Below are 12,922 nucleotides of genomic sequence, written 5' to 3'. Positions count from 1 at the left end.
ACAGGCTTGAGCCACCACACCCGGCCTCCTCTGCTAATTTTTAAATTTGTTGGTAGAGACAGGGTTTCACTATGTTGTCCAGGCTGGTCTCAAACTCCTGGGTTCAAGTGATTCTCCCACCTTGGCCTCCCAAAATGCTGAGATTACAGGTGTGAGCCACCACACCCAGCCTAAAAGCACATTTTAAATGGTTATTCCTTGAAGAAAAAATTTGTCTTTAACTCCTGCGTAATTTCCATATGGAGGATCTATTTCTCTCAGTATAAACATCGTCTCTCCTGTAGATGCAAGTGGATTTTGAATATTGGTATTTCATGCAAATCAAGATGGGACTAGACAGATGTTGATTGCTCACTGAAGTGTCACTTTGTTATATGAATTTTCTATTTTTCTCCCCAAATAAATCCCTTCATTCTAAAATAATATTAATTGCTGCTCTTGCCTAAATTTCTCTCTGATCTTTGTTTCTATCTCATCTTGCATCATGTTGTCATATGGTTTTCTTAGTGGCTTTACTTTGGGTGAGGAAACATGTTTAAATGTCGTAGGTTGACTGAGGCTGTGGGTTTATTCTGGAGAGATTCTGTGTAGTCATGGGTTAACCCTCTTCCATGGTGTTTCAGCTGCACTTAGTACATTGGAATGCAGTCAAATTTGAAAACTTTGAGGATGCAGCACTGGAAGAAAATGGTTTGGCGGTGATAGGAGTATTTTTAAAGGTAAAACATTTCACCAACTTTAAATGATGTGGTGTATTCTAGAATGAAAAGATAGAACATTATCATATTGTTGTTTACTTCAAGAATATTGGGATCCGTACATTGGTAAGATAAATAGTGCTTGAAATACAGGATTGTACGGCCAGGCGTGGCAGCTCACGCCTGTAATCCCAGCACTTTGGGAGGCCAAGGCAGGTGGATCACGAGGTCAGGAGTTCGAGACTAGCCTGGCCAACTTAGTGAAAACCCACCTCTACTAAAAATATAAAAAAGTTAGCCAGACATGGTGGTGGGTGCCTGTAATCCCAGCTACTTGGGAGGCTGAGGCAAGGAGAATCACTTGAACCTGGGAGACAGAGGTTGCAGTGAGCTGAGATTGCACCACTGCACTCCAGTGAGACTCCGTCCCCCACAAAAAAAAAGAAATACAGGATTGTTAAGAATGTATTTTAGGCCCAGGCACAGTGGCTTATGCCTGTAATCCCAGTACTTTGGGAGGCTGAGGCAGGCGGATCACTTGAGGTCAGGAGTTCGAGACCAGCCTGGTTTCCACAGGGAAATTCTATTTCTACTAAAAATATAAAAATTAGCCGGGCATGGTGGTGCGCACCTGTAATCCTAGCTACTCGGGAGGCTGAGGAAGGAGGATCGCTTGAGCTTGGGAGGTGGAGGCTGCAGCAAGCTGAGATTGTGCCACTGCACTCTGGCCTGGGCAACAGAGAGAGACTCCATCCCCTGCACCACCAAAAAAAGAATATATTTTGAATGGTATAAAAATGCACAGCCCAATAGAGTGGTCACAAGCCACATGTGGCAATTGAGCACTTGAAATGTGTCTACTGCAATTGTGGAACCATTTTTCATTTTATTTAATTTTAATTCCAATTTAAGAACTTATACTTAAACGAAGCAGGGGGCACCTTTCTCTGCAGGCATGCTGACCTTGTCAGCAAACAGCCTGCTCATGTGTTCTCTAATTTAATTCAGTAATGTTTATAAAATTATAAACTACAAGTTTAAGTGTAATTTCAGTCATGCAATTTGTTTTTATGTAATCACCAGTTAATTTTAATTCACATTCTGTTACAGTTTCTACAGTGAGATGTCCATTGTTTGTAATATTTTCTTATTTGTTGTTCTTTAGCTAGGCAAACATCATAAAGAGCTACAGAAATTAGTGGATACTTTGCCGTCAATTAAGCATAAGGTACTATTTGTTTTCCATAATTACTTGAAATGTACTTTTATGTTTCAATCTCAGAGTGGAGACATTACCAAGGCACTTTGAATTGGGAAGTTTAATTAGGTGAACTGTATTCAGCCTTAGAAGAAAACTGCCATTTATGATCCCAGGGGACAGAAGTCATGATTCTGTGGGTAGGCAGTGAGCTTTTTGGTTTTGCCACGGTGCCGCTGAGGACTTGGGGACTCAGGAACATATTGCTGTCCCCTCCTCTGTTCCTGACACCAGCTCCTTCTAAGTCCTTGCGAACATACCCAGAGCAGCCTTCTTTTCTGTAGCTGCCATCCCACAGGCAGGGAGCAGAGAGCAGTTCTACAGAAACTTGCCTTGTCCAGCTGGAAAGAACAATGACCCACATCCTTCAGGTCGGATGCCTTTGTCTAGTCCCCCAATATTAATTCTTCAATATTCAGAATCTCAAAGGGCTGCTCTGTGGTGGCCCATATATTCTCTCCTTCTCCCTCTCATCCCCCACTGTATCCCTCTGGTCCCTACCTATTTCCCTCTCCTTTCCTCTCTGGAAGCCCATATATTATCTCCCCCCATCCCCCACTCTCTCCTTCTGGTCCCTACCTCTTTCCCTCTCCTCTCCTCTCCATTTTCCTCTTTTTCCCTCTCTTTCCTTTTAGTCCAGGTTTCTGGCTCCTCCTGATCTGCATTTCTTCCTAAAAGGACAAGTCTCAGTTAGCCTCTCTTGAAAATACAAAGCGTCCTTCTTTATGCAATGGCTGCTGTCTGAAACCTCTCAACAAAACTCAGAGGAGACTACCTGATGTAACCTCACTGGAATTGAGAGATCAAATGGTTTTGGCTGTTTTCCTACTGCGGAATATAAAAAATACACAGTTAATTGCAGAAACAAAGCCTGGGCATGATTCCATCTCCTAAGCAGCAATTCTTCAGGTAGCTGCCCAGAAAGGCCTGGAGCTCCTCTGGACCACTGCTCATCTCCACATACTCCCTGAGAACCATCACCTCGTTGTCCGATTCCTGAGTGGTTTTCACCATTAAATAATGACTCAGTTATCTCTTCTCTTGGCCAGGACACCCTTGTGGAATTTGGGTCATTTGACCCTTCCTGCCTGATGCCTACCTGCCCAGATTACTGGACCTACTCAGGGTCTCTGACCACCCCACCCCTCTCCGAGTCTGTCACCTGGATCATTAAGAAGCAACCAGTAGAGGTTGATCATGATCAGGTACGTTCTCTCCACAATTTCAATCTAAGGAAATCCTTGTCTGCCCATTTAAAACAGGGCTGGGCTCAGACTGTGGCATCAGTTTTAACATCTTGTAATGCTTATACATTTCTATTGAAGTGTACCAACGTCTTGTCTCAGTTTGGACATGAATTTGGGGATGTTTCAAATTAACTAGAGAGAGAGTTAAAACACAGAAGAACATAAGCTTTTTACATCTATATTTGACAATTACATATGTCTTCTTATGCCTTGTGTATTTTATATATAAATATTAAACTCTACAAAATCAAGACCCTTTTAAAGGAAAGAATGAAGGCTGGAAATGAATGTGTTCAAAAGTCTTTAAAATCCTTAAGGGAATTCTACTATAGAATCTCAGAATAAATATAGAATTCAACAGTGTTTGTCCAGAAACTGTAATGTAAGTCCGTTTTTTGAACTTGGGTTCTATTTTTCCCTTAGAAACTAAGCCTAAGTAGTAGTTACTATGCAAACACTCAAAATCCTGTATAATGTATAATATACTAAACTACAATAATATTTACTCATACTTGTTTTATGGGATTTTTATTGATTACAAAGCATTTTCTTTTTTTTTTTTTTTTTTTTTTTTGAGACGGAGTCTGGCTCTGTCGCCCAGGCTGGAGTGCTGTGGCTGGATCTCAGCTCACTGCAAGCTCCGCCTCCCGGGTTTACGCCATTCTCCTGCCTCAGCCTCCCGAGTAGCTGGGACTACAGGCGCCCGCCACCTCATCCGGCTAGTTTTTTGTATTTTTTAGTAGAGACGGGGTTTCACCATATTAGCCAGATGGTCTCGATCTCCTGACCTCGTGATCCGCCCGTCTCGGCCTCCCAAAGTGCTGGGATTACAGGCTTGAGCCACCGCGCCCGGCCACAAAGCATTTTCATAAGAGAAAAAGCTTCCAAATTCTTTTTATGAAGCCAGCATAACTGATACCAACACTCACCAAAGATTGGAACCCCTTCTAAAGAATATAAAAGAAAAAAAGCTAAAAAGAAAGTATTAGAAACAGAATCCAGCAGATTCATCAGAAGAAATATACACTTTGTCCAAGTAGCTTTTACTCCAGTAATATGAGAATGGTTCATTGTTAAGAATGATATTAATATAATTCATTCTATCAGTGGATCTAAATAGAAAAATCATATTATCATTTCCAGGGAAGTTAAAAAGACGTTTATAAAGATCACCATTCCGTTTTTGAAAATTTTTAATAAAACAGAGCTGAATAGAGACTTCTCTATCTTGATAAAAGAGATTGATCTCAGTTCAAAAGCAAATAGTAGGTTTTCAATGGAAAGGATTGTTACCGTATTAAGTTTTATATTAAGTTATTCATTCTGGAAGTAGCCAGTGCAGTTAGACCGGAAAATAAAAAATAAATTAGAGAAACAATAAAAAACTACTACAAAAATCAGAGATAATTTGGTAATCAGTGGAATACAATATTAATTTCTAGAAATCAATATATTTGACATACATAAATCACAATCAGCTAAAAGATATGATATAAAGATATAATGTAAGAAGGGCCCCTATTTATAATGGAAACAAAAATATAAAATACTTTGGAATAATTTTAACAAGGAACGTTAATAAGAAAACTTAAAATGTTCCTGGAGGATACAAAAGAAGACTTGAATTAATAAAGTTAACACATTATAGGATCAAAAGACATAAAGACACCTTTTTTGTCATAAATTACAACCTAAGTTGTCATTCTCCATGACTTGTTTATTCACCATAAATTTAATGTGTTCCCAATAAATATGCCAATAGGATTTTTTTTTTTTTTTTTTTTTTTTTTTTTTTTTTTTTTTTTTTGAGACGGAGTCTTGCTCTGCCACCCAGGCTGGAGTGCAGTGGCCGGATCTCAGCTCACTGCAAGCTCCGCCTCCCGGGTTTACGCCATTCTCCTGCCTCAGCCTCCCGAGTAGCTGGGACTACAGGCGCCCGCCTCGTCGCCCGGCTAGTTTTTTGTATTTTTAAGTAGAGACAGAGTTTCACTGTATTAGCCAGGATGGTCTCGATCTCATGACCTCGTGATCCGCCCGTCTCGGCCTCCCAAAGTGCTGGGATTACAGGCTTGAGCCACCGCGCCCGGCCGCCAATAGGATTTTTAAATCGATATGCTATTTCTAAACTCATGAATAAAGACAAACACATAAATAACCAGGGAAAATTCTAGAAAAATACGGGATAATTAGACTCACAAGGTTATAAAGCCTCAATAATTAAATAGCATGTTACTGGCACATGGATAAATAGATCAATCGAGGGAAGTATATTAGAATTCTCCAGAGAAACAGAACCAATAGGATAGATATTGTATTAGTCCATTTTCATACCGCTATAAATAACTACCTGAGACTGGGTAATTTATGAAGAAAGGATGTTTAATTGACTCACAGTTCCATAGGCTTAACAGGAAGCATGACTGGGAGGCCTCAGGAAACTTAAAATCATGGCAGAAGGCAAAAGGGAAGCAAGGACCTTCTTCACATGGTGGCAGGAGAGAGAGAGAGAGATGGAGGAAGTGCCACAGACTTTTAAACCATCAGATCTCGTGAGAACTCTTTCACTATCATGAGAACAGTGAGGAGGAAATCTACCTCCATGATCCCCTCCCCTGACACGGGGGATTACAATTGAACGTGGGATTTGGGTAGAGACACAGGGCCAAACCATACCAGATATAGATAAAGATTTTAAAAAATTAAGAAAGACAAAGTTGATAAAGTTAGATAAATAACCTATCAAGGTTAAATAACCTTAACTCTATAACCCTATAAAGATAAATAAAGAAAAAGATAGATAAAGTTTTATCATAAGGTATTGGCCATGTGATTGTGGAGACTAAGAAGTCTTACAATCTGCCATCTGCAAGCTGGAGACCCAGGAAAGACAGTGGTGTAGTTCAGAGGCCTGAGAGCTGGAGAGCTGATAATGTAGATTTCTATCTTGGTCTGAAAGCCTGAGAACCAGGAGCTCCAAAGAAAGGAGACAATTGATGTTCTAGCTCAAGCAACCAGAGCAAATTCAACCTTCCTCTGCCTTTTTGTTCTATTCAGACCCTCAATTTATTGGATGATTCCCATCCACTTTGGGGAGGGCCATTCTCTTTACTCAGTCCACCAATTCAAATCCTAATCTCCTCCAGAGACACCTTCACAGACATACGTAGGCATAGTATTTAACCTGTCTCCGCGTCCCAGGGCCCAGTCAAGATGACACATAAAGTTAACCATCACAGGAAGAAAATAATAATTTCAGAAATATGTCCAAATACATGTGAGAATTTATTTTGTGATAAATATAGCATCTCAACTCAGTTGCCAGGAAAGATAGAGTATTCGGTAAATGCTGTTGAGGAACAATTGAGCAGGCATTTGGGGGAAAAAAATTGGATCCACCATTCAGACCTTACACAAGAATACATTCCAGAGATATACCGCCATAAAAGTACTAGGATAAGCATAGGAAAAGCCTTTCATGCCTGCAAATGTATAGGCTTTGTGGCTTGTACAATTAGTCTGTTTCTGTTCTTTGGATTAAAAAATTGACATATTTCCTCGACTTGTTTTCCTTCTAGAAAAACAAATGGACATAACATTGAAAAACAAAGTAAATACATCAGAGGGTCAGTGGCCCATGTGAGGACTTTGTAAATACAATTTCAACAAAATTTTAAAATTTATTTTTCAATTATATAATTTAAATTTTTATTTTGTATTTTCTGGTCTAACTGTACTGGCTACTTCCAGAATGTAATTTAATATAAAACTATGGTAACACTAAAAATTTAGTAAGGAAAACAATGCTAGCTGTCATCTGTAATATTATCCTAGTTGCCTATAATTTTACCACTATCATTGTTAAGGGAAATTCTTCTGGTCTCTTGTCTATCCAGATGCACATAAGTCCTTCTGGTCTTTTATCTATATAAATATACACAATTTTTGTATGAAAATGGAATCATTCTGTGCATACCATTTTGCTGCTCTTTTCACTCAGTGATGCCTGGAACATTTTTTTTTTTTTTTTTTAAAGACAGTGTCTAGCTGTTGCCCGGGCTGGAGTGTAGTGATGCGATCTCGGCTCACTGCAACCTCTGCCTCCCGGGTTCAAGCAATTCTCCTGCCTCAGCCTCCCGAGTAGCTGGGATTACAGGCGCCCACCACCACGCCCAGCTAATTTTTTGTATTTTTAATAGAGATGGGGTTTCACTATGTTGGCCAGGCTGGTCTGAAACTCCTGACCTCGTGATCCACCCGCCTCAGCCTCCCAAAGTGCTGGGATTACGGGTGTGAGCCTGGAACATTTTATAGATAATGAACATCTTCGGTATTTTTAAGGACTGTATACTAGTTCATTTCATAGATAGATGTCATTTATCTTTGATACTTTAGACTATTTCTAATCTTCTGCAATTAGCTGAATAAAAAGAAACATTAACTACTTGTACAGCTTCCTAATTAGTGAGGGCTTTTGTGTGATTTGCCGCTGTGTGATACGTCCATTGCTTGTTTTCAGTCCTAGTTCTGCCTCTTCAGTTCTATTTGCCCTGAAGCCTTTGTTGCAAACGACTCTTCACTTGCTTGTCTACTGTGCCCCAGGCTGTCTTCTCAGTTTGAATGAGGGGAATGGGAATGGATTTTCCTGCTGGCCTGAAGTAAAATATTTCCTTTTTTTTTTTTTTTTGACATGGAGATTCGCTCTTTTTGCCCAGGTGGGAGTCCAGTGGCGTGATCTCAGCTCACTGCAACCTCCGCCTCCTGGGCTCAGTAGCTGGGATTATAGGCATTCGCCACCACGACTGGCTAATTTTATAATTTTAGTAGAGACAGGGTTTCACCATGTTGGTCAGGCTGGTCTTGAACTTCTGACCCAGGTGATCCACCCGCCTTGGCCTCCCAAAGTGCTGGGATTACAGTTGTAGGCCACCACGCCCAGCCTAAGTAAAGTATTTCATAACACAATTGGGTCTGAAACCAAGGGGCTACTGGTCGATACTGCTGCTACATCAGAGAACAAGCCGTTGATATTCTGGGTTGCTCCTTTTGCATTGAGCTATATTGTCTAATATTGTAACCACTGGACACATGTAACCATTTACATTTAAATATAAGTACATTAAAAGTAAAATTCAGTTCCTCAGTTACACTGGCCACATTTCAAGTGCCCAGTAGCCATATGTGGAACATTTCCGTCATTGCAGAAAGTTCTATTGGACAGCATCAACAAAGAGAATCCTGTCTCCAATTAAGACACCTACATGCAGCCTGGTGTGGTAGCTCACACCTGTAATCCCAGCACTTTGGGAGACCTAGGTGGGAGGATCACTTAAGGCCAGGAGTTCAAGACCAGCCTGGGCAACATAGAGAGACCCTGTCTCTACAAAAAATTTAAAAATTAGCTGGGTGTGGCGGCATGTGCCTATAATCCCAGCTAGTTGGGAGGCTGAGGTGGGAGATCACCTGAGTCCCAGAGGTTGAGCCTGCCGTGAACCATGATCACACCACTGCACTCTAGCCTGGGTGACAGAGTAAGACTTTGTCTTTAAAAAAAAAAAAAAAAAAAAAGGAAAGGAAAAAATAAAGACATCAATATGCATTGCTTTGCCCACAATACCCAGGTGCACTGAGCAATCAGTAATACTTATTTTATGTTAATGATTCAGTTAAATTATTTTATAAACCCACTTTTTTTGGTGGTGTTAGTATATGCATCAGATCTTTCCTTTCTCATTCTGTAAGCTGGCTCTTTTGCTTATTTAAAGAGGAGGTTCTTGAGAATGAAAAAGATGAATTAACTCATCATCCTTGGTAAATGGATAATATGTGGGGACAGGGCCTTTGCCCCAAGTCTTTGGATCCCAAGTGCCCTCCTGGTTTCACCACCTCCTGCTGCTCTCCTCCCCACAGGACCACCATCAGGATCACCACCACCACTGGGCATTTTATTCCCTGTCAAGTGGTGAAGGCATTCTTACCCAGAAATAACTTCTCCTGTATCTAATTTGCAAGGAATGCTCAGAATTGTAAAAATGAAAGTAATTTATTCACAAGGTAAAGCAAGTTTTCTATTGAAATTATTTATGCTTTCTGTTTCTATTTCTAGCTTGAGCAATTTCGAACCCTGCTTTTCACTTCTGAAGGGGAGAAGGAGAAAAGAATGGTGGACAACTTCCGCCCTCTTCAGCCACTGATGAATCGCACTGTCCGTTCATCCTTCCGGCATGATTATGTGCTGAATGTACGAGCGAAACCCAAGTCGGCAACCAGCCAAGCAACCCCCTAAAACATTCATATCTAGGCAGTATTTTGCTTTTGCTATAATATATACTAGCTTACTAAAAATTGTTAACTAGACTATTCTAAGTGCCTGCATTTGATAATATTTACAGATGAGCATTTCTTAGCATGAGAGTGCTTCATCAGTCTTTGAGGAAAGCGATTCAGTACCAGCTAAGAGACACGAGTTTCTCTTGCAGCTACCTGTTGGTAATTGTAATGCCTTTTTTTTTTTTCTTTGAGAGACTAGGTCTTGCTCTGTTGCCCAGGCTAGAGTGCAGTGGCCCAGTGAGAGCTCACTGCAGCCTTGAACTCTTAGGCTCAAGCAGTCCTTCTGCCTTAGCCTGTGGAGTAGCTGGGGCTACAGGTGCTGGCCACCTGGCCCGGCTTGTAATATCTTTTTATGTCTGACATTTTTGAGCTATCTTTTTTATGTTTATCCATTAGTGGTTCTATAGCACTATACGTAGGGATTATAATCAAAAGTAAGGCACAGACACTGACCAGAACTCAGGCCTTTCAGAAACAGCCTGTTGGCCCAGACTGGTACTTCCTGGCTGAACATTGGCCATGGTTTTAGATGTATTTTATTTTATAACATGAATGTGTATTCTTTCATAAGGGCTTATCAATCAGTACATTTGCCCCAGTGTTTAGTTGTTACAAGGACATGATATGCTTACTTACTACCGATTTATGATGTAGAAAATATATTTTGTAATTATAAGAAAATAAGACTTTTCCTATACCCAGAAATCCCTTTGCATTTCCAAAGATCAGATATTTTACTTAAAGGTCTGATCATATAGGAAATATATGCAGAATATTTTAAAGAAAATGCTTGGCTGGGCACGGTGGCTCACACCTGTAATCCAGCACTTTGGGAGGCTGAGGCGGGAAGATCACTTGAGGTCAGGAGTTCGAGACCAGCCTGGCCAACATGATGAGACCCTGTCACTACTAAAAATTTAAGAAATTAGCCAGGCATGGTGGTAGACACCTGTAATGCCAGCTACTCGGGAAGCTGAGGCTGGAGAATCGCTTGAACCCAGGAGGTGGTGGTTGCAGTGAGCCAAGATCACACCACTGCACTGCAGCCTGGGCGACAGAGTGAGACTCCATGTCTAATAAAAAAGAGAAGAGAAGAGAAAGGATGCTTAAAGTGCCTAGAACTTAGAATTCTTTCATTGTACATTTCCAGAAATATTTTTCAAAGGACTAGTAATCTAATAGCCTATGGTTTATAATATTATTTTGCATTGTTTGCACACTGTTACATAGTATATAATGATAATGTTTTCTACAGTGAAAGAGCTATCCTGTCTTCACTTTACAACTGTCTGAACTTTATTTACTCATTAGTCAAGGTTCTTTGCAAGGCAGGTGATTAATTTAAATCTCTCAGTTTATACAGTGCTTTAAAAAACTTTTGTTTTTTTTTTGTTTTTTTTTTTTTTTTTTTTTTGAGACGGAGTCTGGCTCTCTCGCCCAGGCTGGAGTGCAGTGGCCGGATCTCAGCTCACTGCAAGCTCCGCCTCCCGGGTTCACGCCATTCTCCTGCCTCCGCCTCCCAAGTAGCTGGGACTACAGGCGCCCGCCTCGTCGCCCGGCTAGTTTTTTGTATTCTTTAGTAGAGACGGGGTTTCACCGTATTAGCCAGGATGGTCTCGATCTCCTGACCTTGTGATCCACCCGTCTCGGCCTCCCAAAGTGCTGGGATTACAGGCTTGAGCCACCGCGCCCGGCTAAAAAATTTTTGTTATGGTAATAGGGAGAGAAACTTATCAGATAGGCTAAAATATAGATAATTCTACATATTCTGAGGAATTCATGCCCCCGTGTCTCTTGCTTATAAATATCTTGGAATGTTTCCGAATGCATCTAAACCTATGTTCAGACTCAGTGTTGCATCAATGACTGGTAGTAGTTCTTTCATTAATATGTTTGTCATCTGGTCTGCAAGATAGGGTTGGATGAATATACATCTTATATCTGGTGTTCTGGCGTGATTATTAACCACACTCTTTTTCACTTTGAACCATGTCCTGGTTTGCATGGCCACCTTCCCTGCAGAGGTGACAGAAGCTGGCTTGAGGCAGTTTCTTTCTCTCTGCCTTAGTTAGATGACCCTCAAAGGGGCACAGCAGATTTCCCTGGCTACTGACACACCTTAACAACAAGCTTGTGTTTTTCATGCCCTCAAAAGTGTTTTACTTGCACTTTCCTAGACATAAAGGTGGAAAATTGGGCCTAAGGTCTGTCAAAGGTCTTGGAAAAGAAGATTGTATTAAAATTGCTGCCCATCTTCATTAAATAATACTAGCTCAATAAAACCCTTTCTTTACAATATTAGTGGTGGTGAAAGACTTCCTATTGTTTCAGTCTATATATATGTCTGTAAATGAATGAGATATCCTTTAACAGCTTCAGTGTACACTGGTTACCAACCTGTCTGAGTCCAGTGTGACAGAACTCACTCATACCCAATACATTACATGAAGCAGATGTATTACTTCCAGACAGGAAGCAAGGGACAAAAGAGGCCCTGGCTCCATTGTGAGCCAGTACCCCAGGGCTCAAAAAAGCTGCCCGGGGCAGGGCTGATGGAGTCTTGACTGTACGTGCCCCACTTGCACCATAGCCTGCCTTGGGTTATATACCATAGGAGCCACATAACTCATTGGGCAAAGCTTTAAAGGACATCCTGCTTCCAGGAGAGAGAGGAACACAACCTGGCTGTCTCAAACAGTTCCTCCCTAACTCAAGATGTTACGTTCCCTGGGAGGGACAAGAACAAGGCCAAGCTGTTTCAGGCAGTTCCTCCATATCAGGATATTGGATTCTCAGTGCATTCTACAGTTATTCTTAAGAACTACAAGCAAGGAAGAAGGGAGAACTGGGTCAGTCCAAGGCCACCTGGAGGACTGTCTTGTCCATCGGTTAGGGTAAAGTTGGCTATTCTAAAACCAGCCATCCACCCAAAAGAAGTCTTGGAAGACATCTTTCTCTGTTAAATTCAAATGATGGTAATTATAGTTCGGAAATGGAATTGGCTTTTAGAGTTACATCTGTAATGAAATTAATAAGCAATTCAGGCCTGTTTCTGAAAATGAATTCAGTGGTTAATTGTTAAAAATAAATGTCTAACTCCTATAAAAGGAAATTTACATTCATTTCTAACTCACTAAAAAAATCTATGGCTGGGTGCAGTGGCTCATGCCTGTCATCCCGGCACTTTGGGAGGCCAAGGCGGGCAGATTACCTGAGGTCAGGAGTTCAAGAACAGCCTGGCCAATATGGTGAAACCCCGTCTCTACTAAAAAATACAAAAATTAGCCGGGTGGTTGTGGCACGCACCTGTAATCCCAGCTACATGGGAGGCTGAGGCAGGAGAATCGCTTGAGCCCAGGAGACGGAGGTTGCAGTGAGCCGAGATTTCTTAG

The 12,922-nt window shown here is 41.1% G+C and overlaps 1 protein-coding gene across 4 annotated transcripts in view; it reads left to right on the top strand.

Annotated features, from left to right (window-relative positions):
- CA5B (carbonic anhydrase 5B) overlaps nucleotides 1-10,211 on the top strand; it is a 65,501-nt gene extending 55,290 nt beyond the window's left edge. For all 4 annotated transcript variants that reach the window (XM_033200909.1, XM_033200910.1, XM_033200908.1 and 1 more), the window contains 4 exons: nucleotides 624-719; nucleotides 1,864-1,926; nucleotides 3,006-3,161; nucleotides 9,307-10,211. In XM_033200909.1, the coding sequence (XP_033056800.1) occupies nucleotides 624-719; nucleotides 1,864-1,926; nucleotides 3,006-3,161; nucleotides 9,307-9,486 (495 nt within the window). In that variant the 3' untranslated portion in view covers nucleotides 9,487-10,211. The remainder of the gene's footprint in view (nucleotides 1-623; nucleotides 720-1,863; nucleotides 1,927-3,005; nucleotides 3,162-9,306) is intronic.
- Nucleotides 10,212-12,922: the final 2,711 nt, after the last annotated feature.

Source organism: Trachypithecus francoisi, unplaced genomic scaffold (genome assembly GCF_009764315.1).
Source record: "Trachypithecus francoisi isolate TF-2019V2 unplaced genomic scaffold, Tfra_2.0 Lachesis_group6, whole genome shotgun sequence".
Classification (NCBI taxonomy): domain Eukaryota; kingdom Metazoa; phylum Chordata; class Mammalia; order Primates; family Cercopithecidae; genus Trachypithecus; species Trachypithecus francoisi.
Note: the sequence above shows the minus strand (reverse complement) of the source record. Positions and strands in the feature narration are given on the sequence as shown.